General features: G+C 37.2%; 7 protein-coding genes across 14 annotated transcripts; 3 read left to right on the top strand and 4 right to left on the bottom strand.

The window, feature by feature from the left end:
• Positions 1-73: 73 nt before the first annotated feature.
• Endog (endonuclease G, mitochondrial) lies at positions 74-2,205 on the bottom strand. Its single transcript, XM_077414171.1, has 5 exons — positions 1,812-2,205; positions 1,312-1,505; positions 934-1,170; positions 678-858; positions 74-396 (listed from the first exon to the last, which is right to left on the bottom strand). Exons 1-5 carry the CDS (start codon positions 2,070-2,072, stop codon positions 298-300), a joined length of 972 nt encoding a protein of 323 aa, XP_077270297.1. The 5' UTR covers positions 2,073-2,205; the 3' UTR covers positions 74-297.
• A 365-nt stretch (positions 2,206-2,570) lies between these two features.
• Rad9 (cell cycle checkpoint control protein Rad9) lies at positions 2,571-5,570 on the bottom strand. Its single transcript, XM_077414155.1, has 6 exons — positions 5,324-5,570; positions 4,835-5,037; positions 4,604-4,768; positions 4,193-4,349; positions 3,905-4,076; positions 2,571-3,791 (listed from the first exon to the last, which is right to left on the bottom strand). Exons 1-6 carry the CDS (start codon positions 5,355-5,357, stop codon positions 3,113-3,115), a joined length of 1,410 nt encoding a protein of 469 aa, XP_077270281.1. The 5' UTR covers positions 5,358-5,570; the 3' UTR covers positions 2,571-3,112.
• A 403-nt stretch (positions 5,571-5,973) lies between these two features.
• Vps29 (vacuolar protein sorting 29) lies at positions 5,974-7,638 on the top strand. Its single transcript, XM_077414170.1, has 4 exons — positions 5,974-6,135; positions 6,526-6,717; positions 6,842-7,077; positions 7,323-7,638. Exons 1-4 carry the CDS (start codon positions 6,133-6,135, stop codon positions 7,438-7,440), a joined length of 549 nt encoding a protein of 182 aa, XP_077270296.1. The 5' UTR covers positions 5,974-6,132; the 3' UTR covers positions 7,441-7,638.
• Positions 7,639-7,918: 280 nt separating this feature from the next.
• Ufd1-like (ubiquitin fusion-degradation 1-like) lies at positions 7,919-9,518 on the bottom strand. 2 transcript variants are annotated; one of them, XM_077414168.1, is made up of 5 exons: positions 9,359-9,518; positions 9,124-9,244; positions 8,894-9,048; positions 8,268-8,819; positions 7,919-8,114 (listed from the first exon to the last, which is right to left on the bottom strand). In XM_077414168.1, the coding sequence occupies exons 1-5, from the start codon at positions 9,359-9,361 to the stop codon at positions 8,043-8,045; spliced, it is 903 nt and encodes a 300-aa protein (XP_077270294.1). In that variant the 5' UTR covers positions 9,362-9,518; the 3' UTR covers positions 7,919-8,042. The 2 variants fall into 2 exon arrangements, with proteins under 2 accessions (XP_077270294.1, XP_077270292.1); XM_077414166.1 differs by lacking the exon at positions 9,359-9,518 and having other exon boundaries at positions 9,124-9,256.
• An 802-nt stretch (positions 9,519-10,320) lies between these two features.
• Got2 (glutamate oxaloacetate transaminase 2) lies at positions 10,321-21,425 on the bottom strand. Of its 5 annotated transcripts, none has more exons than XM_077414141.1 (8): positions 16,617-16,739; positions 13,553-13,709; positions 13,268-13,396; positions 12,984-13,205; positions 12,505-12,661; positions 12,246-12,344; positions 11,820-12,136; positions 10,321-11,678 (listed from the first exon to the last, which is right to left on the bottom strand). In XM_077414141.1, exons 1-8 carry the CDS (start codon positions 16,619-16,621, stop codon positions 11,556-11,558), a joined length of 1,209 nt encoding a protein of 402 aa, XP_077270267.1. In that variant the 5' UTR covers positions 16,622-16,739; the 3' UTR covers positions 10,321-11,555. The 5 variants fall into 5 exon arrangements, with proteins under 5 accessions (XP_077270267.1, XP_077270266.1, XP_077270264.1 ...); XM_077414140.1 differs by lacking the exon at positions 16,617-16,739 and adding an exon at positions 14,212-14,354; XM_077414138.1 differs by lacking the exons at positions 10,321-11,678; positions 11,820-12,136; positions 12,246-12,344; ... (2 more) ...; positions 13,268-13,396; positions 13,553-13,709 and adding exons at positions 16,263-16,449; positions 17,729-18,298; positions 18,693-19,086; positions 19,181-19,648; positions 21,288-21,425 and having other exon boundaries at positions 16,617-17,442.
• Positions 14,432-17,064, top strand: Thoc6 (THO complex subunit 6). Of its 3 annotated transcripts, XM_077414165.1 has the most exons (7): positions 14,432-14,573; positions 14,824-15,097; positions 15,290-15,517; positions 15,643-15,810; positions 15,896-16,058; positions 16,187-16,497; positions 16,625-17,064. In XM_077414165.1, exons 2-7 carry the CDS (start codon positions 14,961-14,963, stop codon positions 16,629-16,631), a joined length of 1,014 nt encoding a protein of 337 aa, XP_077270291.1. In that variant the 5' UTR covers positions 14,432-14,573; positions 14,824-14,960; the 3' UTR covers positions 16,632-17,064. The 3 variants fall into 3 exon arrangements, with proteins under 3 accessions (XP_077270291.1, XP_077270289.1, XP_077270290.1); XM_077414163.1 differs by lacking the exon at positions 16,625-17,064 and having other exon boundaries at positions 16,187-16,579; XM_077414164.1 differs by lacking the exon at positions 16,625-17,064 and having other exon boundaries at positions 14,520-14,658; positions 16,187-16,579.
• On the top strand, positions 21,412-26,889 carry LOC143901699 (protein zer-1 homolog). Its single transcript, XM_077414136.1, has 9 exons — positions 21,412-22,065; positions 22,162-22,444; positions 22,605-22,899; positions 23,132-23,337; positions 23,472-23,643; positions 23,801-24,124; positions 24,228-24,377; positions 24,467-24,719; positions 24,829-26,889. The coding sequence occupies exons 1-9, from the start codon at positions 21,603-21,605 to the stop codon at positions 25,026-25,028; spliced, it is 2,346 nt and encodes a 781-aa protein (XP_077270262.1). The 5' UTR covers positions 21,412-21,602; the 3' UTR covers positions 25,029-26,889.
• The last annotated feature ends 862 nt before the right edge of the window (positions 26,890-27,751 follow it).

The raw sequence follows: 27,751 nt of genomic DNA, 5'->3' as shown, positions 1-27,751 counted from the left end.
CAAACGAATTGATTAACACATCGACAAATATATATTTGTATCTTTATTATTCGATAAAATACAGAGCAGCTAAAATAATACATAGTACGTATGAATAATATAAAACATCGTGATTGATAAAACTTGTATAAATTATAATATGTACTACAATGAGCTAAAAAATAATCGACTAGATTTAAATATACGATCGATGGTGCGTCAGAAATTAAAACTCTTTACAATCTGAATATCTGAAACGTGGGAATTTTCTATCGGTTAGGAAAAGGTAATGGAGTGAATTGAGCAGTCGTCTCAAATCTAGCTCGTGTTCTTGCCGTTCACTTTGCTTAATTTATTGCGCGATATTTTGTCAAAGAATAAAAGCCCGGCAGCGCGTTCGATGCTGTCTGGTGGCACCTGTTGAAAAAATTGATCAGATTCTTATCATATAAATTTATTATATCTTGTTCTACATTGAATAAGTTTCATACACATCGCTTATTTTTTACACTCGTGCAATTACTTCAATACGTTTAATTTTAATATTTGCTTCCAATTAATAAGCAATTGTATTGACAATTTAATTACGTTTATATTGCGACGATACACTTAAATACATACTTATAGATACAAAATGTATCCTACATAGTTTAATATCATTTCCACATTTTATAATTTCTTGAAATGCAAAGTAGTACCTGAAAATTAGTGAGCGGCGCGTTATCGTCAATCGGCGTATTCGGCATCACAAAAGCTTCCATTTCGAGCTTGCCGTCGTTGGTTTCGCCGACGATCACCTTGTAAAAGTGCGTAGGCACCGCCACATGATTCGCGCCTATCACCTCATAACGCACATATTTCTTTCCATCCGTTTCTCTTCTATAAATGCATATAACAATATAAAAATAGACAAGATTCAAAGCAAAACTGGAAACTGCCAGCAAGCAAACGCACTTGGGAAGGTACAACGGTCCCGTGCACACGTAAACGTCCTTGTAGACATTTGTCAATTTCCGAACGTGTTTCTCCAACCTGTTCCAGGAATCTCTATTGAAGCCCTTTCCAACCTGTGGTGCCATATTAGTGAGGAAGAAAGTTTGCTCCACGTGTTTCTGGTTCACTCTATGATTTCCAGCCGCCGCCAGATGACCACGATCATAGCCGCTTCCTTTGTAGTCTGTATTCTCCGATCTGTTGACATCGTCAAAATTAAGATTAAATTAATCTCAGATCAATTTAGTCTATTGAATTAAATAAGCAAACTTTCTCTTTCAGATTTCTAAGGAATAATCTGAGAGAGAATTATATATTAGAAATTCTATATTTCTTCACCTGAAGAAAGGGTGTATGCTCTGATCGGGTTTGAATTCGCACTTGGAACGATCCGCTTCCTTGTTGTACTGCAACCTTTCCTTGGTCAAGTGTTCAAACACCCAATGAGCAACTCTGTTTCGCCTGTCGTAAGAGAGCACAAAATCCTCGTAGGACCTGACATGATCCAATCCGGGAAAACCAAATTTCATAATCTGTCGCAATATTATCAATATCCAGTACGATCGTTAGAACTTTTAAAGCAACAACGGTGTTAGAAACAATTCAGCAAAATTTCTATGCGTCGACAAGTTACTGAATTAATTCCTTTCATACTCTTGATGCGACCAGATTATTTATTACTAAATCATCACATGCCAATAAATTTGTCAAGTATCAAATTATTCGTTATTGTTATCGGTGCCAGCTTCCAGCATTGCAAATTGTTTGTAATCTCCAATGATATATAAATGAAGGAGGGGAGGGGGTTAGTTAATCTTTATAATCATCCTTAATCCCACCTGCGACACCCTTGTGACGGTCGATGACACTTTGGAGCCCATATCGTGGTCGCTTTCGGCAGGTGTCAAGGGGATGGCCGCCGAAACCGTGCCGAACAGAGGCAAACCTGGCATGCTCCGGATATGCGTCGCTGATAACACGCTCGTTTCATTGTCTTTCGAATATCGCCTCTGTTCGGAGAACTTGCCCAAGTACCAGCCCCCCATACCCACGCTAGTCAGAGCAGTTAGATTAAACACTATTTGCCTCATTCCGCTCATATTTCTCTTCGTTATCCTCCGAGATCCTTCCGCGTGTAAATATCGCCGTCGTAAATACCGTATAATTATGAAACGGGGAAACGCGTCCGACGCGCGTACGTAGTACAACGCGAGGAGGACAGGAGGGTTAGGAGTTTACATGCATTATCGGGTCAAGTTAGAATAAGCACGTGTCACTGTGACGTATATACTGTGCAGTGTTCCAATAGAATTAATTTTGGTGATATAAATTTGGAATTTCCATTAGTTGTGAAAAATTAAGTATATATTTAATTTTTCTGGTCTCACACAATAAGATTGCTTTTATTATTTATATAATAATTATAGTAAATATATAATGGAAATTCTACTTTTCTACGCGTACACACGTACATTGAATGTATTTTTTTCTATTTGTAATTATTTTTGTCATTAAAATTATGGAAAATGAGCAAGTCCAAGAGGGGCAGACTTCTCACGCACTACTCTCAGATTTTTTTGTATAAAGATATTTTTATTTACAATAACATTTTTACAAAAAACTTATATACAATGGTTCAAGATCTATTTCGCGAACACTATTCTCTTTTAGATAACTTTGCGCTGCGTTGTGCATGATATGCTTTTGTTATAAACTATATAGACCAGATTTTTTATGAGATCCCATATAACTGAAACTAACTTAAAAAAATTGGTATGTTAACCAAGAGTAATGAGAGCTTACACATAATTGAATCACTTCATATTGAAAAAAAAACGTAATACATTAATAAATTTTAAGATTTTCTATTTGAAAATCTCTACATAAAATTATATAAAAACTTAATATTTAGTTATTGAAACATATCGCTTTTCATGAAAAAGAAAAAGACTAATCATTGATCTAAATAAAAAGTGTTATTCAAACTAATAAATTAATTAAATAATTTACTTTAAACATTATCTTGGTTAATTTTTTGGAAAAATCTGTGTTATAAAATTAGTATTTTATTACTGTGCAAATAAAAGTTTCTCTGATTTGTCGTTATAGAAATTCTTCCAAATTTCACAAGAAAATATACTTAATCACTGTTATTCTCATCGGAATCCTCTACCAGGATAGTGTCGTGACCGGGTAACATTCGGGGATCAAAGGTATTCTGAAAACATTTCTGGAACACCAGTCTTGCTTTCTTAGCCACTTGACACCGCGGCGGCGACTGTAGCGCGCTCTCTTCACAATTATTGCAGTCTACTGCAACTTCTCGCTCCTTCTCACGATCTTCCTCGTCGTCCGTCAATTTCCTCTTTGCGATACTAGAAAATACTGACTTTACCAGCTTTTGTTGGTCCTCCGAAATCTTTTTCCCAGTCGCCGAAGATGTACTAGCAGGACTGAACGCAACAGAGCGACGACTTTGTTCCGGCAAATTTCTTTCTCGAACACCATTTACAGAATTATTTGCAGAAACGATATCGATAGAAGCATTCCTGTTTTGGTCGAGCGTTTTGTCCGACTGATTTTTCTCTTCCGCTGGTCTTTTGAATATATCACTGACTTCAGGTTTAGATTTCTTCGTTCGACTGGAAAATTTGTTGGCGCGTTTAGACGTGCCCCTTGAAGAAGCATTCTTTCTTCGAACAGACTGTATTTGCCTGCTGACAACCGACGAGTCCGATTGACTATCACTGTCTGGGCTTAGAGTTGACAACAGCAAGTTTGTCTCGAAGGCTTGACTCTTCAGCGTAAATAATATTGGTCTGAAAAATGTAACGCGCAAGAGATCAAGAATTATTAAAATAGAAACATGCTAAAATTTTCTACTACTGGTATATCGAAACAATATTAAGAGCTTGAGAATTTGAACGTATACCTTCCTGCTGTTCCAAAACTTGCGACAATTGGAACGCCCACGCTCTCGCTGAAAGCGAGGAAAGCTCTGACCTCTTTCAAACAAAACGTAACGCTTGTCTCGTTGCCAATCGCGTAACGATCAAATTCTCCGGGACCAAGAGCCAGCTGGGTACGCGTAGTATGTACCATGACTGTGCGTAATATACGATTATAGTATTAATTGACATTAATCGACAATAATATATATTACGTTATTTTGCGTTTTATGTTTTATACATATATGCTAGGAATGGCACGCTTGATTTACCTGATGCGTCGTCCACGTAATTCCTGAACAACAGCTTAAGCGACGTTACCTCGAGCGTTATTTCAATCAAATTTTGTGGAAAATTTTGCAAAGCGTCCATTAATGTTCGACCCCGCGACATCAATTCGTTAGACATACCAGCCTTAGTGTACGATGCCTATTTAAATCCACAGTTTCATTATTCTGATATGATCAACGGTTCAGGTGAAAATTTAATCCTCGGATGTATTTATTTCCTTTTTTTTTTTATAATACGGTTATACGAAATGTTATTATTTATCAAATTTTTAGAATATATTTGGAGATGCCGTAATTGATAGAACTAACTAGGTTTTGTCAAAACCTGATAAATGATTTTTAAATTACATCCAAGAATTAAGTATAACGAAAAAATGCTTTTATAGTGTATACTTGCAACTTTTCTGAATCCAAAATAGGCGCCAGGTGGGTCTTGTTGATACCGTTTTTGTATTTTAGGATAAACACTAAATGGCAAGCATCTACCTCCAAATGAACGTGACAAGTTTCCACTTGCTTGTCCAACATATGTGCAGATTTGAAGACTGTCATTGCGCTCTGTAAATAGATTAATATCATAGATTAATATCCTGTACATAAATTTGTAGCTGAAGCAGATATTACCCTTATTGAAATTTTGCACTTTTGTGCCTCTTCTTCCTCGAGATCTCCAAGAGTGTAATAGGAGAAGAAATTTTTGTCGAATGTGAAGTCAGAGTATGCTGATTTTGCCATATTCACCGTGCGAAAAGACATAGATTCTTCTTGCGGATTCACGTATATCTCATCTCCAATCTTCGCCAGCATGTGTACGGCTTTTGCCAAGACTGTATCAATCGGAAAAAGTTTATCAGTAATTTATTGTCGAGAAGCTTCGTAAAATTATTAATCTGAAATTCTTCACTTGTATATGTTAAATATTTAGAAAATTTTTATTATTATATTAACTCGTAGTGCAGTTACGTTTTAACGAATATTTCTCGTAAATAATAAAATATGCAGTACAAAACAAACTAGTAGTGTAAATGTTAAATGAAATTGGTGATTTTTGTTTGCGTTGTAAAACAGCAGTTCTGATTTATTTACATAACATAAATTAAGAGAGTGATTTACTTTTGACGTTTCCGCCAGGTACGACGCATTTCATGTCGAATACTTTTTATGTTTCTATTATATTGCGCAGGCAATATTAGGAAAGTGTAAAATGTTTCTCGATTTAATAATAATTTAGCAGAACAACGCACTGTTCATTCGAACTTTCACGCGCGGCTATAAATAATAATAATTTAAGGTTCTTCCTGCATGGTTTCAGGATAAAAGACCAAATAGGTTATGTCATAGACGAAATAATATCGCAGATCCGCAACTGTGAGAAAAATTTTGCGAATGAGCTGGAATTGCTGGAAATATTAGCAAAATTAGAAAATTTTTTTAAATTGGAAAATTCTTGAAATTCTAGATAGATTTTTAGATTGAAATTTTAGATTCAACCTCCTTGCAGATCATGTTTCCCCGATGCCCCTGAACTCCTGCTCTTCATTTTCGAAATTTTTGCATTTGAGACTTGAAATTCTAGGAATTGCGGACGGTTTAGTGCATTTTAGTGGGGAAATAGATTGTCGAGAAATATTTACAAGATAAATGTTTCGCGTTATTAATGCACATATCTTATTTTATTTCTCTTATTTATAAAATACAAAATTTCATTCAAATATTAAAATTTCATATTTCGATAATCTTCCGCAATTGTCACGTATGCTGTACATTTCCGGTGTCATGTTTGACGTTTCTGCTATTTCTGCTGCCCTGCCTCCTGCCTCCTGCGCAATGTGCATTATATTATAGAAATATAGCAGATACTGATATCGCGAGATTATAAGTATCGAAATATATATTAGCTTAAGGATTTAATTACGAAAATCATGGTGAGTAACACAAAAATAACCTATAAGTGTACTAAATCTAAAACTAATCGTTTTATTAATCTAACCTTAAAGCGGGCGGTGTGAAACGTCATTTTATAGTTTCCGTCTGTATTAAATGTATTTAAACTTGTATCGTGTGTAGTCAGTAGCTCCTTTTATAACTAATTTTTTTATTCTTTAATCGTCTCCTACTTATGAATAAGAATTTAACAGTTTATTTCAGTTTATCTCAATAATTTATAAAGGTCAATTTCTCTCCTTACAGTTTTCTAACTTAAAAAATGTATATATTTTTATTTAGAAAAAAAGCAACTTACTCAATATAATGACATACGCAAAGATTTCGAAATCTCTTGTTCCAAAGCAGATACAAAAACAAACTTGTTGCAGCTTGTGTTGGTATTGGGGGACTTGCATATTCCACACAGATGTAGTAGCCTTCCGAGTAAATTCAAGAAGCTGCTAGTACCAGGAAGAATACAGCACATCTTGTGTACTGGCAATCTTTGTACAAAAGAGTCCTATGATTATCTCAAAACGCTAGCCAGTGATGTGCACGTAGTCAGAGGAGATTTCGATGAGGTATGCGTTATTCTAACAGTTTTATTTAATCACGTTGACACAAAAATATAGAATAATATTAAAACGTAATTGAAATAACTAGACCGTTAAATACGTCAAAGCAAACAATTTTATTTGTTTACAGAATCTAAATTATCCGGAACAGAAAGTAGTTACTGTGGGCCAGTTCAGAATAGGACTTTCCCATGGACATCAAGTAGTGCCGTGGGGTGATCCAGAATCTTTAGCCTTGATACAAAGGCAATTAGATGTCGATATTCTCATATCTGGACACACGCATAAATTCGAAGCCTACGAGCATGAAAATAAATTCTACATCAATCCTGGATCAGCTACCGGAGCTTACAATCCTCTAGATACGTAAGTCTTTTCCAAAAAGATGTACAAGTAATATAAAAATGAATATGGAAACATGTTTTTCAGAAAAAAATATTACTTTTTTCAAAAGTTTAATTCTAACAAATTTCTCTTTTTTTAGAAATATTTTTTTTAAATTTAGCCACGTGACGCAATCTTTTAATTATAAATTTATAAATTATTATCTCAGAAAAAATAAGGAAATCCCATATAAGAATCCTGTTTTAAACATAATTCTTTCTTTTTAGATCAGTTATACCGTCATTCGTATTGATGGACATTCAAAGCTCAACAGTGGTTACTTACGTGTACCAGTTAGTCGGAGACGAAGTTAAAGTGGAAAGAATCGAATATAAGAAGAGTTAGAGAAATCTCCGATGGAATCTCCAAATTACGTCTATTATAGATTATATCCTAAATTCAATACGAATGCGATTACGCGCATAAATATTCAACATTCGCCGGATACTTTTAATGTGTCTTGGATTAATTGATTAATTACTTAACGTTTAAGTATACTTACTGAATCGCATATTTGTTGCAAATAAAGCAATATCAATATTATGCGTAAAGTAAGTTCTCTCGGATTTAAAAATGGATCGATAGAGAATATCACTTTGAAAAAAGTCAAGATTTGTCCTTAATAATTAAGTTTCTATATATGATTTTATAGAATTGTTTTATATGGCTTGGTATGTAATCCCTTTATTTCCATAGAAAGACACGACACGAAAGATGGAACAATGTTTCTTTTTGCTTAGAAATGTGACGGAAAAATAAAGACGCGCGTAACTTGTTGAAATAGTGATGAGATTTAGATAATATCAAGAATTGGAGCAAAAAGTTGACTATCACATTTAATTATATTTTTATAACAAAAGAATATCATTCCACAACATTCGCTCCGACAAACGCTCGTAAATATTTATTTATAAATTAAAAGTAATAAACAATCGCTCGTTATTCTATCATTTTCTGGATTTTCTCAGGAGAGTAAACCCTTCACCAGTAAACGCCTTAAACTCGTCTGGATCTTTCGTCTGAAACAAGCGATATTAATAATGATACCACGAAAAATCATGTGCGATATAAATTAAACTCACGTTAGATCTGCATTATGCAACAAAATTCAGAAAAGAATTCTATTTATAATTTTATATGCCGCGATACAGAATTCCAACACGAGTCCTTACCTCCTTATTATTCGTTGGCTTTATGTTTCGCAGGAACCTGAGAGTGCCTATTTGATAATCATAATCGGGTATTCCCCGGACATAGGTCGGCTTTGTGGCTACAGTTTCCTGCTTGGGCGCGTCTTTGCGCTTTTTGCCGTCCAGCCGGACGCCTTCACCTTGGAAAGGTACAAAGCCAGTCTGTGCCGGCATCAAATCAGCCAGGTGCTCTATGTCATCCTCTTCCTTCTTTGTCTTTCTTACTGGCTCTTTATAGCCTACCGGTGGCGCAAACTCTACATTCATGTCGCATTCAATGATACTAACTGCCGGACCAGGTCTGGTTTCGAGCACGCACATCTCGTAAATCTTTTGATTGTACTTTATCGCAATTACGTCGCCCGTGGTTAGGCAGGCGAAGCTGCGCAGACCGTTCTCCAATACGGCCTTCGGATTTGTAATATCCAAAAAGTCCTCCGACTGTGGCTGAAAGCGCGAGAATGTTGCGACTGGTAGTGACACGCTCTCTACATTCAATAGCTCACCTTCCTCCAGCAAAAGATTATGCATCATCTGTAACAAGAGAGATATAGTAATCTATAAATTTATTTACTGCGATTTATATATATAATGCAATCCTTGCTAACCCAATAAGGTAAATAGACTTTGCCTTCGTCGGCAATGAATTCCAGTACACCGCAATGAGTAATTCTGTTGGTTTTCTTGTTGGTCAGTTTGAATAGCATTGGGTAAATGATATTGAGCCTGGTGAGCTGTTCCAGAGCAGATGGTGGCATGATTACTGAAAGAAAACGGACCGATACAAAGAATCCTTCCTGTTTTCATTTAGTTGTCAGTCGATAGCGTCGATACTCACTCTTGCCGCCACGCTCGACATCCTGGCGATAGGTTCCAGGTAACATCGACACTGAAAAGCACTTGTACTGGGTATTGAAGGGCCGCGGAATCTCCGGGAACATGTTGAACCCGAACTGAAACTGTAAAGTCATTCTGCTGAATTATTAACCTCGATTACTCTCCTTTTGAGAAACAGATCTTGAACAGATCTTTCGCGGTTCCTCCGTTTCCACTGATCTCTTCGGCTCTCTTACCATGCTTGCGGTTCGTTGATTCTCTTTGCAATTTTTCTTTCTTATGAGATTTTTTCTATAACAACATGAACTTTCAACGAGAGAGTCACAACATTTGTACTGATTCGTACGCGGTACACAATGCACACGTATTCAATACCGTCGCATTGACGCATCATGCATATACATAACCAACATATGCAAACATATAGCAGACGACGCTGCGTGCAACGCGCTTTACGCGCTGCGCGGTGCAAGGTGCAAGTGTATTTGATTGGTTCTAAAAGTAAGAGCCAATCACGTTCGACTGCTAATGAGCGGCTTGTGGTCTGCTGAACGCGCCAAAAATCAAATGCATCGGAAAGATTGTATAATTTCTAGAAAAAAGATTTTATATAAAAATGAGATTTTAATCAAATCAAGATGTTTCGCGTCAAGCATACGCACGGGAAGAGACCGCCCCATGTAAAATTTAAAAAAATTTAGTTAAAAAAACTTGGCGCTGCTAAACAAAATAAATGGCGGTAAACGTATATTTAAATTTATGTGCGAAAGTATTTCTACATTTACATTGTAATTATTATTTTAATATTTTAAATTAATAGATTATTTATTGCTTTCAGATATTTAAAAATCTAACAACGCCAATTTCTTTCAACTAAAATTTTTTAAATTAGACTTCTGCTTGAACTTCATTCAACGCACGAGAAAGATTTGTGCGTGACTTCTATTCGATATTCCCAGCCAAGAATCTGAAATTACACACAAGTAATTCTGATTCTAAAAAGTAAAATTACTATCGTACAAATTTAAATATTTATATAAGAGTATAATTTATCTCCTTCATCCTCGGCACTACAGCCCCAGCGTTAAGGTATATGTTAGAGGTGACAGTGTGGTGTAGGATAGAAGCGGCGAGTAGCATTAAATAGTGTAATTTAAATTGTAGGATATAAAAAATAAGAGAGTAAGTGAAGAAAATATTAACATGATCTTTATGTATATTGCACTCTTTAAAATATAAACTTTACAAGAAACCTGTATCTTCAACAAAGCTCTTCGGATATCTAAAGGCAAAGATATATGTATATGTACATACATGTAATATATAATACAGTCACACACATTCTGTTCTTCTAAATTTTCCTCTATTCCGAGTCATTTATTTTTCTTCAAACTAACAAGTTTTTGTGCTGCCTCACATTGCTTTCCCACTACTCACATTTACCATTTGACTAAGTAATTATATTTTTCTTCTTCTTGTTAGTAATAAATTTCTAATTTTTATCTTTAATTTTCTTCCTAAAAGAGATCAATTGGTTCTAATAAGCATTCTTCGTATCAATTGATTTTATCGTTACAAATTTCCAATCTTTTCACGGGACAATAGTGGTGGAAACATTTTCCATTAGAGCATACAGGAATCGGGAATCAAATCCGAGTCTCGTTTGTCAAATAATTATCTTATTATTGAACTTTTCAGTTTCAAATGATCATGTTAGAATGAGAATAAATGAAAGACATTTTTCTATATTATTCAAATAGAATTGAGAATTGCAAGAACTTAGAATAGAGGAAATCCTTAATCCCGATGATCTTGGAATAAAAAATGACTGATTTAAATGCTAGATATAAAAGGATTATATTACAAAACAAGCGCTTTTTACGGGAATCTAACGTAGGTACACAGCTGCAACAAATGTTTGACGTTCGAATATTTGCAACTCGCATTTCTCACTCGTATTATACGAGTTATATAATTTACAATAATTACTTTATCTCCATACAGCACAGATATGATACAAAAAACAATATTAAAATATTATCAAAAAGATTATGAAAGTAAAAATAACTCTTTTTCACATTAAATGCTAATCTGTAATATATATCTGGCATATATATATTGTACGATAAATTATTTGCTATTGTACGAGATATTTATACAACAGCACATAGATTATGCTATTTGCGTATATTTTTAGAAACTAAGTGGATATTTGATATATCTAATAAATCTAAGAATGTTGGAGAACATATCATTTCATATCCGTGCTGTGTGGTTTCTTACATATTTTTCCATGATCTTGATTAAATGTTACTTTGAATTGTTCAATTCGTATACAGTAAAATAGAAATAGTGGGCGCTATATATTATTATTGAATATTGACAAGGCGGCTTTGGGTGAATGATAGTACGTTGCCAATAGTGTAGAGGAAGTTACTTGGTAACTTCGTGTATTGCATGCGCCAGATATTCTACGTTTTTCGACGTCACGCCAGCCATGGAGATACGGCCATCCTTAGTAAGATAAACGTTGAAGTCCTTTGTGAGTCTTTCCACCTGTTAAAAGATCAACAATAATTAAGAGAATATCGACAATTAATCATAATGACACAATTATTTTTTATTTTCTTGTTTAATGAATATAAAAATTATTATTTATGTATATTTAAGTATCAATATATAGAAAAAAAGAATCACCTCGTTTGGCTTTAGACCAGTGTAACAGAACATTCCGATCTGATTCGTAATGTGAGACCAATCACGAGTGCTGCCGTTCTTCTTCAGATTGTCACGCAGCTTTGTGCGAACTGAAATGATACGATCGGCCATACCCTTCACATCGCGTAACCACTCCTTTCGCAATTCAGGATCGCTGAGGATCTCATTAACTATACGGGCTCCATAAATCGGTGGGTTTGAATACATCGGCCTAATCAGAATCTTCAATTGTGACAGGGTACGTGCAGCCTCGTCCTTACTAGATGTTACTAAACTGAACGCTCCAATGCGTTCACCTAAAGAAATAAAAAAGAAAAATATATTTATATTTTTCTCACTTATATATAATTTTTACTTATACACACTTATACGCGCATATAGTATAGTATTTTTACTTGTACGCACCATAAAGACCCATATTCTTTGCAAAGGATTGAGCTAAGGCAATTTTGTGACCTTCCTTAATGAATAGTCTGACTGCATGAGCATCTCTTGTAAGATCTCCTATAGAAAAATGAATCAAAAAATAGTAGAAGAGATTAGATAAGTATCTATTAAAATTGTAATTCTTATTAGATAAGACTTATAAGGTTAATATTAACAAATATATTATTAAAATTAATAAACGTTAAAATATAAAATAATAGATTACATTAAAAAATACCTGAGGCAAAGCCTTGATATGCCATATCAAAGAATGGAAACAGATTTTTCTTCTTTATCAGAGTGGACAATTCTCCCCATTGTTCCGGTTTGGGATCAACACCGGTGGGATTGTGAGCACATGCATGTAGAAGGATAATTGATCTCTCAGGAATATTCTATTCACAGATAACATCATTAGTGCGACAAAATATTAATTCCTTAAAAATTGTAACGTCAATCAATATAACGCAGCATTGATTTTATGAGCATTGGTCTCGTAAATTTTTATGCCCAATCGTGATTATTATTTATATCTGTCAAAAATCACATGATTAATATTTAAAAAACATACTTTTGTATTAGTACATAAGCACCAGTTGTCATAATTTTAGATAATACGATGCAAAATTGTAACTAATATTTATCTTTTGAATATTTTTTGCCAATGCATGCATCAAAGTAGTAGTTAATCACTTTCGTTAAAAATTTTATACTAACGGATATATCTTCCATTAATCCTTTAAAATCTAAACCACATGTTTTCGGATCATAATAGCGATAGGACTTGACTGTAAGCCCGGCAAGTTTAAAAAGAGGAATGTGATTTCCCCAAGTAGGAGTTGGTAGATAAATGTCCTTATTGCCAGCAAAATGATGAGACAGAAATTGTGCTCCAACAAACAGAGAACCAGTACCAGAAATTCCTTGGATTGTTGCATTCTAAAAAGAAAAAACTTTGTTAAGCATAAAGCTTTACATATTATTTTTATCATAATACTCACCAATCCATTCGCGACAACTTCATTTCCATCTCCAAGAGCTAGATTAATACTTTGCTGGCAAAACTCGATATTGCCAGCAATTGTGGAGTATTCCTTGTCCATTTCTTTGATTCGTATTTTCTCTTCTGCCTGTCACAGATAATCCAAAATACATTTTTTTATCATATTTTATAATAAGTCAAATTTTATATGTTTATTATATTTATTACATATAATAATCTATTACACCTGTATACCGTAATATTGATTGTTCTCTTCTAGAATTGGTCTTATTTATTTACTAACCTTACGAACACTCGGAAGAACATACGGTTTACCATTATCATCTCTGTAAGCGCCAGCACCCAAATTGACTTTTTTCGGATTCTGATCTCTCTTGTAAGCCTCAGTAATTCCCAGAATAGCATCTGGTGGTCCCATTTCAACATGAGACCACCATGAGCTGTAAAGGATTTTTTTTTAAATAAATTGCAGTTATCTTTGATTTCGTATCAGGAAGATTAAATGTTATCTTTCAAAAGTGGACTGCTAATAAATAACAGGTGTGGCTAATTAAGCACAAAATAAAGTTATTAGTTACTTCAATAAGAATTCTATAGCAATGAAATAATAAAAATTTACATTTATCAAAGATAATTTTGAATTAAAAGATATAAATGTATTCTTCCTGCATTCTTTCTTTACTTTATATACATAAAATAAAGTAGATATATATTCATATTTTGCAATTAATTTAATTGTCATCCTCTGTGCTGGTACTCAACACAGTACTTTTCTATAGTTTCATGACTGTACGTCTCAGTCTTGATTAAAATAATTGGATCTCGAAGACAATCGTATTTCCGTTGAGGCGTAGCGTCGAGGAGAGCAGAGTACAGCAGCTGGACAATTTCGCGAAGGTCGAAAGGTCATTCGTCTCAAGCAAACGAATGTCGAAGTCTCACCTAGAGAATCTGGCGGCCATCGAAAAGGGATCGCAGGTGTTGTTTTTTAAGAAATTCCCGGTTGTTACGAGCAGCCTCGTTGCATGTGCCATTTGGAGTATAATCCTTCACGATTCTCCCTTCCTGAACGGGAGCTAACCTCAGCTAGTTTCGGATGAAATAGAACTCAACTGGCCGACACACGACACTGCCGACGCCGAATCGGATAGACTGGAATAGTCCTATGAGATCCACGTCCACGTCTTTTCCACGGAAGGAACGGCGCCGGGCGCCGGCGGTCACATGATCGATGCGGAATCGCGCGGAATGCAATCGGATCAGGTTATCGCAATCGTGTTATCAACGTGATTAAATACGTCAAGGTACTTAGAGGTTTTTTTTATCATTATCTTTCGCGCGTGAAACGCATCGTAATCGTTTTATCGTATGACGTTGCAAGCGATCAAGGTTAGAAAAGTTGATCTTGATATTATTCAATAAGTTCACGAAACGTGTTTCGACGCGCGAGATTTTTCGAATTTTTTTTTCTCAACATGAAAAATTCGCATAATTAAATTTTTTTATAAAAGTAAACTTTGATCTTGTTATTAAAATATTTTTCTTTATTTTCAGACACGGTGGGCTTCTGTGTAAAAGCTGTGGCGTTTTCCTAACCTAATCTAACCTAAAAACTTTGGTGGTAAAAATATCAGAGTTGGCTTTATGCTACTTAAGTGATCAGAGAGAAAAACTACCGACTGTACACGTATATGCGACAAATTGTGGAAAAGATGATAGACCCGACCAACAAGAAGTTACTTTACAACACTGTGCTGTCACAGACATTTTCACCCGACGGAAATTATCTTCTGGCTGGCAATATTTATGGGGACGTCTCAGTATTTGAGTAAGGGGATATTTGAATAAGAAACTTATTTGTTTCCGCAGCACATACAATGTATGGTACATTACGGCAATAATGTGATTCTGCTAAAAGTTAAAAACAGCTAAGATGTATATACATTGCTTTATGTTTATGAAATCGGGCTTAATTCTTTAGATGAATTGCTCAATTTATAATTGCTGAATTTTCAAACAGCCTGTCAAAGGTCTTAGGACCCAACAAGGTGGAGGAGAATGAGTTACAAGGACCCAGTTATCGCTTTGCCGCGCATCCTGATCAAGAAGTCGCATGCATGCTCTCTGTGGAGAATTTTCTTGTGACAGGAACACGTGGCGAAATATCAGGATGGGACTGGAAAGTGGTTACGTCGAATAAGGCTCCCAAAAGTAAAATTGCTTGGAATATACAAATTCCCGCTAATAAGTAAGTGAGAGTAAAAGAATATATGAAGTAAAACGTCATATATTAATGTATTAAAATTATATAATTAAAATTATAAAGTATGTATATGTATACATATATATATATATATATGTATTTCTTTTCAGAGACAGTTACGATAAGCCAGACATAAATTATATGGTGCATTCGAAAGTGAATAATTTATTATACGTCGGCTGTGGTGATAATAACATTTATGTTATAAACTTAGAGGACAGAAAGATTCTGAGAAGCATGCAGGGCCACACTGATTACATACATTGCCTTGCCATAATGTAATTATTTATGAAAAATACATACACATTGCGCAAAAGTGATACTGGCTATTTTCATAATTAAAAAAATTTGTGTAAACTTCAGGGATAATCAGCTTGCCTCCTGTAGTGAGGACGGTTCTGTGAGATTATGGGATTTGCGCAAAAAAGAGAACACTAACATATTAACGCCCCATTTAGTAGACAAAGTTGCTCGACCACGATTCGGGAAGTGGATTGGCGCTGTTGATTTCACCGAAGACTGGTTGGTAGGTAACAATAATATATTTATCCGTAACTTAAAAAGAAGATTGAACCCTAAAATAATGAAAAAGAAATAAAGAATTGCACCTAAATTAATATTTTCTTAACTACACCGATGATACATGCGTTACAGCTATGTGGTGGTGGACCTAGTTTATCATTGTGGCACATGCGAACAATGGAGGTAGCGACAATTTTCGATCTGGCCGATCAAGGGATCCATGTAGCAGAGATCTATGAGGAACGCGTGATTGCTGGAGGCTCGACCGACCATGTTCATCACATGACGTATCAAGGCGAGGTTCTAGCCAAAGTTCCCACTTCGAATCTAACCGTATACAGCGTGGTACACCAGGAAACGCCACGCAAGGTGCTCAGTGTGGCCGGCTCCTCAAACTGCATCGACATCAGTACAAACTTCAATTACCGCGAAATGGCGCTCAAGTTTGCATAATAATTATTAAAATAAATTGTTATTACAAAAAATGGGAATTTAATTTTCCAATAAAAATTTGTATCTTTTTTCTTTCCGCTTTAAATAACTTGATTCTTTTGGTACTTACCTCATCAGGAATTAAACAATCAAAATGGTGGGCCGAGTTTCTTCAGCTTCCTCAGCAATTCCGGTTTGGTTGCCAGTGCCTTGCGGATGGACTCAAACAATACTTTAGTTTGATCATAGGGCGGAAACGGCATGCCTTCCAGATTGTAGACGTAGACGACGCCCTCGACATCAGCGACCACCAGCTGATTCCCGTTCGCCGTAAAATCAGCGGCTACCAATCTCGCTCCATTCGTTGAAATCGTTACGGATGTTGGACTGTGCGTTTTCCTATGAATGTCCCACACACAAATCTGGTCATTCACGACGCTAGCGATGATAGTGGAACATGTAGGGCTCCAACAGGCGTTCCTCACACACGCCATTGCTGTCGACAGGGTGATGAGTGGCTCGGCGAGACCCTCGGCCCAGATCCTGACGCACCAATCGGCGCCGCAGGTCAGAAACAACTTCTGACAAAAGGGCGAGAACTCGAACGAGTAAATCGGGCCGTCGTGCGCCACAAAACTGTCTACGTGCTGACGCAAATAATTCGTAGAACATCGGTAGACGCAACCTTCGTCGGAACCGACAAAGTAAACGTTGCTGACGACGGGGTGTCTTCGGAGAATAATGGCGCCCGGTTGGCGATTGATGGGCACGTCATAAGCCATACAGTGATCGGTTCTAGAAATTCCGCCTAATTTACCTTCGATTCTATATAAGCGCATGATCTCCGTGGCAAAAAAATCTTCGCCCAAACGGTAGCAGTATATCCGGCCATCTTGATCACTGGTGTAGATCTGTTCTTGATAGTCGAATTGCTCGTCGCCACTCCACCATTGAACCTGGTGAAAAAATTAAGTTATATTAGTCGAAGTTGCACCGTATAGAGAGATATCGTAATTAATAAATAAATTATATATTTACAAAATAAGAAAATATAACAATAACACAAAACACATTAATTATGTGACAGAAAAGAGCGAGATAAATATTCTTTAGTAATTGGAAATGAAAATATTCTTATTTATTAATATTTGATACGTACACACACATTCTCATATTCAATACATTTTTACAGTACCAAATTGGAATAATAAATATCGCGTACGTAATAATTAATATTCTTACTTGCCAATGTGGCGAACAAGCTGCCGATGTCTCCCTATAACTCTGCCTAATGATGTTCATCTTCTTAGCGCTCACATCGACTACCCTTACACTTCCGTCGTAAAAACCGATCGCCAAAAGATTCGGCCGTTCCTTGCTCCAATCGATGTCGGACAGCGGACTGTCAAAAGTGTACTCGCGACCGGGTTGGCTAGGGTTCTTGGCGCACCAGATCAGCAGTACCCCGTCCGTTCTGTCGGACCCAGTTTTGGCGCCGTAGGCGACAGCGAGGACGCTCGCGTTGGCCGGACTCCAACGGAACGCGGCCACAGGACGATCGCGCACCATTTCGCATGCAAATGTCCACAGCAGATCTAGCCGATAATCGAATTCCAGATCCAGGGCGCATGGATCGCGCTTGGTTAAACCAGTAAAGCGTTTCTGCGCCTCTACGAACACATTGTTTGCGATTATACGTTCCATCACGCGTGCCGCATCCAGAAATCCTGTCTCCCGACAGATACGAGACAATTGCTCCTCGGAGCTCTGCTCGGAGGTCGTTTCAGGCTCGAGGAGCTTGTACCGGAGTTCCTGTTACAGAAATATAAACGAAAATTTTTCCAAAATCTATTTTATACGAAATTTTTCTATACTTTTTCGTCGAGCTTTTCCGAAATGTCGGGAAAAATTTTAAGCATTCAAAGGATAAAAACTCAAGAATTTTTAATCTTTTATATTCTCTCTTCTCCCGTGTAAAATATATTTTACACTTATCGTTTCGAATTCTTTTTACATATTTAAAAGTTCTCTCAAATTATAAATTAAATTAATTTTTCGTTTATAAAAATAAAGCTCTATGTATCAATTTTTCAATTATATAAATACGTTTGCACATACACACAACATATTCTTTCCTATTATCTTTTAAAAGGTATAACGGCTTTAAAAAAATAGTTTATAAGTAATTGCTTACAGCGATTCTTACCTGCGCTTCTCGCATCCGTTGAATGGATTCTTTCGTATGTACGATCACACGTCCATTTTTTTCTATCATCAGCTCCGGTGCCGCGTAAGTATCATAAATCACCCAATTATTCACGAACGTTCCCTGATTTCTGCGAGGCCTCAAGCCACAGTAGGTGCCACGCGATTTCGTCAACACGCGTACCGTTTGCGTCTCGACGTTCAACAGCTTCCGATTAGAGCCCGGTCCTACCGTCGCGTATTCGTAATTTTCGTTTTCCCGTTCAACCGCCTGTCCCTCGGGCGTTCGCAGATCCTCGGTCATCTGCGGCATCTCGAACAGAAAGAACGTCCGCGTCTCCCTTAAGGTGATCGTCACAGTTTTCGGATGCGTCGCGAATATCGCCGAGTCGTCGCTGTAAATTATTGATTATATGTCATTTAAATGTCATTTAAATTCATAATATTTTACATCGAAATATATATAATATATATATATATAATTGTTACCTAGGCAGAAAAAATGGCGACGGCGCGGCGTCCTCGTCCTCCTCCGTGGGCAGAGACTCGCAAATTTGCGTCGACAGCAGACTCTCCATCTGCGAATCATCGGACGGCATCGAGATGAGGGACTTGAAAAGGACGGAGGAACTGGTCCTGAGACCGCTGATCCTCGAAGGCGATGCCGTCAGTTGGGTGGCGCTTCCGGTCTGGAATAACCCGATGGTCTCCAGGGCGGTCGTCTGGTTCTCGTCGATGGTGCTGAAGGCCGCGTGGACTAACGGCTTCGGCGTCACGTCCACGTTCTCGCGAATGACCCGAAGGGCCTGTCGTTGTGCAAGAAGCGCCGAAGCGACATTCCGCTCGCATCCCGTCTTGCGAACTCGTCCGAGAGTGCTGAGCTTTATCCTGGACGAAGTAACGCTGGGAATCCTCGAGGATGTCCGTTGCGGTGATTCGAAGTCGCCGGTTTTCATTCTGCGAGCACGAGAGAGTACATCACAGAGTAGCGCGTTGCGCGTCGTTGCGCGGACCGAAAAACTTATAGTCTTTAGAGCAGGGGGCACGGTTTGGAATTAATTAATAATTGAAGACGCGAGAAAGCTTTCATCGCCATTTTCGGTGGTTCCTTGGCGACGTTTGATCAATTTTTCATGTGTGTAGAGATCGAAAAGGAGTAAAGAACCATTGTATATGAGACGTTTTTTGTAAAAATGTTATTGTAAATAAAAAGATCTCTATACAAAAAATCTGAGAGTAGCGCGTGAGAATAAAGTCTGCCTCTTGGACTTGCTCATTTTCCATAATTTTAATGACAATAATATAATGATAAATGGAAAAAAATAAGACGTTTCATAATGTTTATCTCCGCGGTAACATTTATTTAAGTAAATGGTCGAAATAATGGCATGTTTCCTCTCAGAACGTTGAAAAAAATTATCCTTTATAACCCTTCATCCCACTAGGTTTTTTTGGCACCTTTACGCCGCATAGGTGGGTCGTTTTCGCCCTGACGTTTTTTTTCAAGTGTTAAAATGTTAAAAAAAATCTGAAAAAATTCATGGAGGTAATTCAAACCTTCAATTTGAAGTATCAATCATAAAATTATAAACAATTTAATTTTTTCACATAATTTGTATTTAAAAAATGGAGCAACTACAACTAAAACTTGTAAAATATCATCTTTTACTAAAAAAAATCATAACTTTAAGACAAATAAAGATATCGAAATGAATAAAAAAAGAAATTGAAAGGGAAAAACGTACCTTTCATAAAAAAAATATTGCATGCAATTATTTTGAAATGAAGTGTTTCGCCCGGACGAAAACGACCCACGTGGAATGAAGGGATAATAATCTTGCCGGCTTCTCGAATTTTTTGTGTACGTACATATTCTTCCGGAAGTAGCAATTCCCGAAAACAGCTGACGAAGCGACATTTCTCCTTTGGAAAGCAACGGTCTATCGTTCTCGAGAGGCGAGAGCGAGAAGGTTGCGATATAAGAAATCATCAGAGAGATGGATCTTTTATTGTAGCCAAATATCCACGTTTGGGCCGAAGATTGTTATCCGGTGTAGGTGCAGACTGCAGGTGCAGGGTGCAGCTCTACTCGAGTACTCGCACTACTCGCTACACCTGAACCGGACAAGGAATAAGCATACGCCATACGGCATTTTTGCCCTCCGCTATACATAGCGTTCTACGTAATTTATATTTTACTGTAATCGATAAAATGGTATAGCGAATAGCGATGTGTCAGAAACGTCGAACGTCGTGGGACGTGGGATCTACGCGCGATGCGAGCGAAAGGAAATTGGAGAGGAAGGAACACGTAAACGCGTAGGAACGTGTGGAACTTGTGCTGGAAAGTGGAAACCGAGAGCGGGGAGCAGGGGTGGGGGATGACATGACACGATGTGGTAACAGCTGTACTAGCTGTAGCTCCAAGCTTCTCGGAGGATTTTCGGATCGAACGAAATCGCTCCGTTAGTGTCAGTCAGGTCAGTCTCTTTGTACGCAGCCCGCGAGTTGGCAGTTGGCGCGAGGCGCGAGTCCGGAGTGTCGGGTGCGGCGCATTAACGCCGCCAAGGCGAGCGAGACGGGACACGGGACTTACGGGGCTGGATCCGCTGGATCGGGTCGAATGCGATCGGCGATCGGCCGACGGCGACGGCCCGAATCGGACACGTCCTATACACAACGGAGCTTACGCCATGTCGCGCGTTCCCAGCTGATCCCACATCCCACGTTTGACACCGAACGCTGAACGCACGCGTTTTTCCCGCGGGCGGTCGACCGTCGACGTCGACGGCCGAAATTGCGCGCGTACAAGGTGGAAGACATAGCCGCGCGCGTCTTCCCACATGAGCGTGACTCGGTCGTGATTCGGTAAAATCCCGGAGTCCGGAGGAGCTGCCGAGGCCGATAGAGAATGGCGGAGCTGGACGACTTATTTCACACGGATCAATATGTAGGCCCGGAGCGGCTTACCGATCTGTGCTACAAACTCATCTGCGAGAATCTCGATATTATCTCGGTAAAGGGGAAACGCGGCCATCGGATGCTGCGGAAGGGGATAACCTTCCCGAGCGAGATATGCGACAAGATTATAGAGTACGCGCAACGCAGCGAGGCGACCGAGGACGACGATTGTTTTTTCTCGATCTTCAAAAACCTCGCGGCGACCCGACTGAAGCACGTCAAGATCTCCACGTGCAGCCTGAGCGACACCTCGGTCCAGACCCTCGTCAGCCACAAACTCTACGACTTGGAACTCACCGATTGTAGTAACTTAACGGAAGCGTGCATCGAGCATATTAATGCCGCGTCGGAGAACTTGCACAGCTTAGCGTGCCATGGAATTTCGATGATCGTACCTTCTAGTTTAAACGCCCGTAAGAAACCGCTGTTGTTTGCGTCTTGCAGTCCGCGTCGCAACGTGATCCAACAAGCGAATTATTACCTTAACTGTCTGTAACTCTTTGTTACAGCTGGCACGTCTATCGCGTACTACCAACGAGGATACGTTTTCAAAACGCCCAATTTAAAACGTCTCGCATTGGGATACGTAGGAATACCCTCGTCCGAATATTTACTGCTCTTAGCAGGGTTAACGAATCTGACGCACCTGGATTTGTCCAATAGTTGTAACATTGACACTTTTGAATTTTATCACCTGGTACCAAATTTAGTATCCTTAGCTTTGTACAATGTCAAGGTCAATACCGACCCAAAATCTTTTGTCGCGAACATCTGTCGGTTGAAGAATTTAAGGTACGTCGTAAAGTTTTGATTGTATAAACAATATGATCGTGTAAAGCTTGCTTAGTTATAAATTTTCTTAGAGTGAAAATAGACAGCTAGGTGACACGCGTTGCTACAAACTTGTTAGACGATGCTAGACGAGATAGATTTACATAGAATATTTTTACAGGCACTTGGATATTTCTCAGTCAAATCATAAACAGGGACAGTTTGATAATCCCAATAAGATCCTAGCTGACCTAGTGAGTGGTCTACCCCAACTGGTTTCTCTAGACATCGGCGGTACAAATCTTGCCGGAAGGGGCGTTGCCGAACGTCCCATTGATACAAATATCGAGGATACCAATTTTGGATATACCGATATACCAGGACTCGCATCTAGGATACATAAGCCATTACAATTTTTAGGACTTTTTGCAACTGCTTACGGTGCTTGTAGAAGACACGACATACCGGCGAAAGTGGTGAGACGTATACGAGTTGTACCACGCGTCGCGCCATTTAATTATATTTAGTCCTTGATGAAAAACTAGACGAAAAATTCTGAAAAGAGATATCGTTAAATAAAGTCCACAGTTATATATACGTATAGTATACAAGTTTTTAATTTGTTAACTGTGTGTTACAGCTTAAAATTAGTTGGCGAAAGTAATTACTTTTTATTCGTCTATTTATTTTCTCGTAAATTGGCTTTAGGTGGCTGGTGATGCAAATGAAGATCAAATATTGATCGCAGCCCACGTTTGTATGGACAATAAGCAAGAATTGCTACAAAAAGTATTGAGTGATTTATACCATGTATTTAGGTATGAAAATTGTCATAGAATGGATCAAGCGCTGTGTACCGTCTTGGAAGCGATGGAAAAGCATCCAACTCAAAAGCATATACAGATATCGGGAAGGTATGCATGCGCGTAGACGCGGATTCTATAATTTATAAATTGCCCATTGCCAAGAAAAGCAACTACGACTTTAAGAAAGCACCGTTAAATTTGTGCTCACACGTGCAACTTTAATTTTATATCGTATATTGCAGCGCCACGTTATTTTACATAGTAAAGATGAAGGAAAAGGGTGAATTAGTAGCGCGAATGAAGAGAAGGATTATCAGTACTCTCCTTGCTGGTATGAGCGCACATAGGGACGAAGAGACTATGATGCGGAACGGTTGTTTGGCATTGTGTCAATTCCGCATACCACATGATGTGGTTTGTATTATTTTCAAGTATTTTTTATATTTTTTCGCCGAGTCGTAAGACATTGGTCTTCCATATTAAACTCTTTACGGTCAAATCGCAAGAGTATTGTTTGATAAAAAAAAAAGTCCATTTTTGATAATAATGTAACTATCGTTCATTTCTGTAGATGTCGAATTATGAAACCCTTGTAAAGGTGCTTCTACATTCAGCCAAACACTCAGAGCCAGAAAGTTTTGTCCAAAGAATCGGCATATATCTATTAAATTCTTTAGCTTGTCAAGTGGAAGGTAAAGAGAAAAGATTACTCGGCAAACTGGGTTGCGTTAAAACTATGTTAGAATTGGTCGAGTACAGAGTGGAGACGAATATATTTGACGATGTGTTAGAAGTCGCATGGTCAACTATGTGGAATATGACGGATGAAACATCTATAAATTGCCAACGATTCTTAGATGAGGAAGGCATGGCACTCTTCCTCAAATGCGTACAGGTATGTCTTACGACATACGTTCGCGATGGTTGAAACACGATATATTTAGCTTGAGCTGCAATTTTCGTTTCTACTGCAATATAATATTCTATCACGTGTTCAGCAATATCCACATAAAGAAGAACTGTTGAGGAATATGATGGGTTTGCTCGGTAATGTAGCAGAAGTCGAATATCTTCGGATCCATCTTATGCAGGAACGATATGTAACCGTCTTCGCCAATCTGTTACGTTCTAATAGCGATGGAATCGAGGTTTCGTATTTCCCTTTTTTTTCTCCATTTTTTTTTTTTTTTAATCCTAATGTGCTCACAAATAGATATATTTCTCGATTTATCAACAGGTTCCATACAATGCTGCTGGTATATTGGCACACATGGCATCTGATGGTATTGACGCTTGGACAATAGAAAAGCCAACTCGTAAGGAGGTTCTTAAATACATGGTGCAAGCGATTGAAAGTTGGGACTTAAATGCAGAACGTAATATCAATTATCGCTCGTTTGGACCATTATTACGCCTGCTGGATGTGTATCATACTCCTCCGTGTCAACATTGGGCTGCTTGGGCTCTCGCCAATCTCACCAAAGTATACTGTACGTATTTAATAATATTCATACTTACGCGACGAATCATTTAATATCCGCTGTTTGGCTCTATTTGGCTCTTGCTATTTTATGTAATATAATTTAATCGATGTTTTAGCATTCAAATACTGTGCATTGGTGGTAAAAGAAGGAGGGCTGGAGAAGCTACATACGGTGATAGAAGATCCCAGACCATACGAACGTATAAAAGAACTCGCAAACTTGGTGATCGAAAATTGCTGTCAATATGAGAGCCATTCCGACGACGTAAATGTTTCTAATTCTGCCTTAGACGCGGAATATAGTCTGGACGGCTGAAAGAAATCTTAGCAACGTCATTATGCACGCATCGCATAATTTATATCGTCTCTTTAGACAAAACAAATTATGATTAGTATCATAACTTTGACGAATAGCGGAGGAATAATTACGTAGACGAGTCAAATTCAACATGAGTGTGTTACATTAACTTGATAACGATAGATCTGTTCTTTGTAGCTGTGCTACGTCATATGTCATACTTTCTGCACCGAAATAAGTATATGTCGCAGGAATTTCGTCTCTTTTTTTTTTGCAAAATCCCTAGGGAATCCACAAAAAAAGCCGGGATATTGTGAAATAAATAAAAATTAATATAAATATAATAAAAGTTAATATAAATATAAACTTATATATATAATTATATTTATATTTATAAATATAATTTATAATATATTTATAAATATAAATTAATAAAAATCTCAACTTGCAATTTTACTGACGGAATCTAGGATTCCTGCGATATATATATAATTAGATGGAGAGAAAAAGAGAAACGATGAAACGTACAAAGAGTTTAGCTACGAAGAACAAACCTATTTCTTTTTCGACGAAAAAGTGGAAAGGAACGGATGCTCAATATTACAATTACAAAGGTTGTGTATGCATGCGGGCGTGTGTACGTATGTGTGTATGTGTCTGTGTTTTTGTGCGTGTGCATGGATTTGTATGGAGAACGCGAAGTATTTTAAAACAACTATTTAATTATCCGCAAATATTCATCTTATACTTATTATTATTGCCGATAATTAATGGTTAATTGAACTGAAAATCTTTTATCTGCTCGATATACATACGGCGTTACAAATGTCTTGCCCTAAGAGAATCATGCCATTTTGAATGTATTCAGGTACACGTCGTGTCTAAATATTTGTGCATCGTGATTACTGGCTGTTGTCAAAAAATTAAAAATTAAGTTTTTATTGATTTAAAAATATGGTTTGAATATATAAGCTGTTGAGTATAAGCTGTTTACTTACTTTTAGTGTTCTACGTATTTACTTTCACGCATGCGAAACTCACGGATACTAAACTCAGGTAGAATTTTGAACAATGCATTTGTCATGCCGTGTGTATGTATGTATATAATACGCGCTTTTGATAGTCGAGCTTCCTCACATTCGACTAGGGCTGTTACTCTTCGACAGCTTCGAAGGTTCGAAAAATATATTTGCGACATAAGCGACATAATTACAACATTAGAAATTTTATTTGGATTTTGTCATATAATTTTATAAATGTGTGTCTATTGCGTTGTTATTATTATTATTATTATTATATTAAATTAATAATTGTATCATTTTGATTCTTCGAAGCTTCGAAGTTCGAACATCGAAGCCTTCGAAGTAAATCGCCAGTTCTACTTTCGACATCCCTGTTCTCAACCAGCTGAATTTTCAAAAATAATTAGTGAAATTGCGAATACGCAATAATATGGATAATATGAGAAGAATAGCGGGAAAGAATAGGGAGTTTGTTTGTTCTAATGGATTAAAAGTAACGAGCTTCGATTGTAAAAAAGCGAGAATGAATAATTGCAGCTAAGGCTTGCACGCTTATTATACTTGTCTTTAACTAATCATATTCACTTTCGTACGACATGTGAATGTTTGTTCCGGTCTTTTTTTTCTTTCCTTTCTTTGCTTCTCCTTTTCTTGTAGATATAATATATAGCGTAGCTATACTAGGATTTTTCCAACAAGGATGTGACAAGCTTGGAAGGATTTTGCGTGTAAATAGAATTACAAAGGAGCAGTACATTAGATTTAAATGTTTTGTATGTTATATCGTTATAATTACCATTAAATTACCCTTGAAAAAATTAACTCGATTAAGCCCCAGTTACACGATCAAACGTATATACTTTCAATCAATTTCCAGATTTGTCTTTTCATAGATTCTTGTTCAGCAACAAGAATGCGCGGAGAAATAATTACAGCGATTAATTATTGTTACCAGCGTCAACGTAACGTGACGATGTAATCACATGACAATGCATACCCGGTTTGTTCGATGTATAATATAGTATTATCTAAAATCGTAATAAGAATATGCATTTTATTCTCTTTTCTATCCTTATTTTTTTATTTGTTTAAAAAAATATTGTGGCTACTTGTACAGGCTCATATTCTGGTTCACGATAATCGTATTTCAATGAAATATATAACAACAATAGTGGTTGCAAAACATTAATTATTGTAATTAATAATTACGACCAATAGTTATAATTCCACGACCAATCACAATGATGGTAAATTATCAATAATTATAATTTAATAACATAATTATATATAATCAATACTTATATTATTTTTTATTAACATGGACAGAATTATTAATTTTTTGTTACTTAACATGTAGGAAAAATATTAGTTCAAAAACAATAAATATGGTCATTTCGTTGGCTGAATATTATTTCTAACGAAATCTCATTAGGCGCGTTTGCTACTCGGCAGACCAAACCGCTGAGTAGCAGTCAAACGTGATTGGCTCTTACTTTTAGAACCAACCAATCAACGCAGAGTGTTGGATAAGACGAACTCAACCTCAACAGTTGTGTCTGCTGAACGCGGCCATTGTCAGATCAAATTATGAATCGTCCATAATACAAAATTCGTACTATTTATTCCGGCATCCAATAGAAAGATTCGTATTCCAGGAACAAAATGTCGTCGGTCGGAGTCCCTAAGAAATACGTTCTGCCATTGGACGTCGAACATGAC

The sequence above is a fragment of the Temnothorax americanus genome, unplaced genomic scaffold (assembly GCF_048541705.1).
Source record: "Temnothorax americanus isolate GAGA-0224 unplaced genomic scaffold, ASM4854170v1 Scaffold36, whole genome shotgun sequence".
Classification (NCBI taxonomy): domain Eukaryota; kingdom Metazoa; phylum Arthropoda; class Insecta; order Hymenoptera; family Formicidae; genus Temnothorax; species Temnothorax americanus.
The sequence above is the reverse complement of the archived record's forward strand: the minus strand, read 5'-3'. Positions and strand labels throughout refer to the sequence as shown.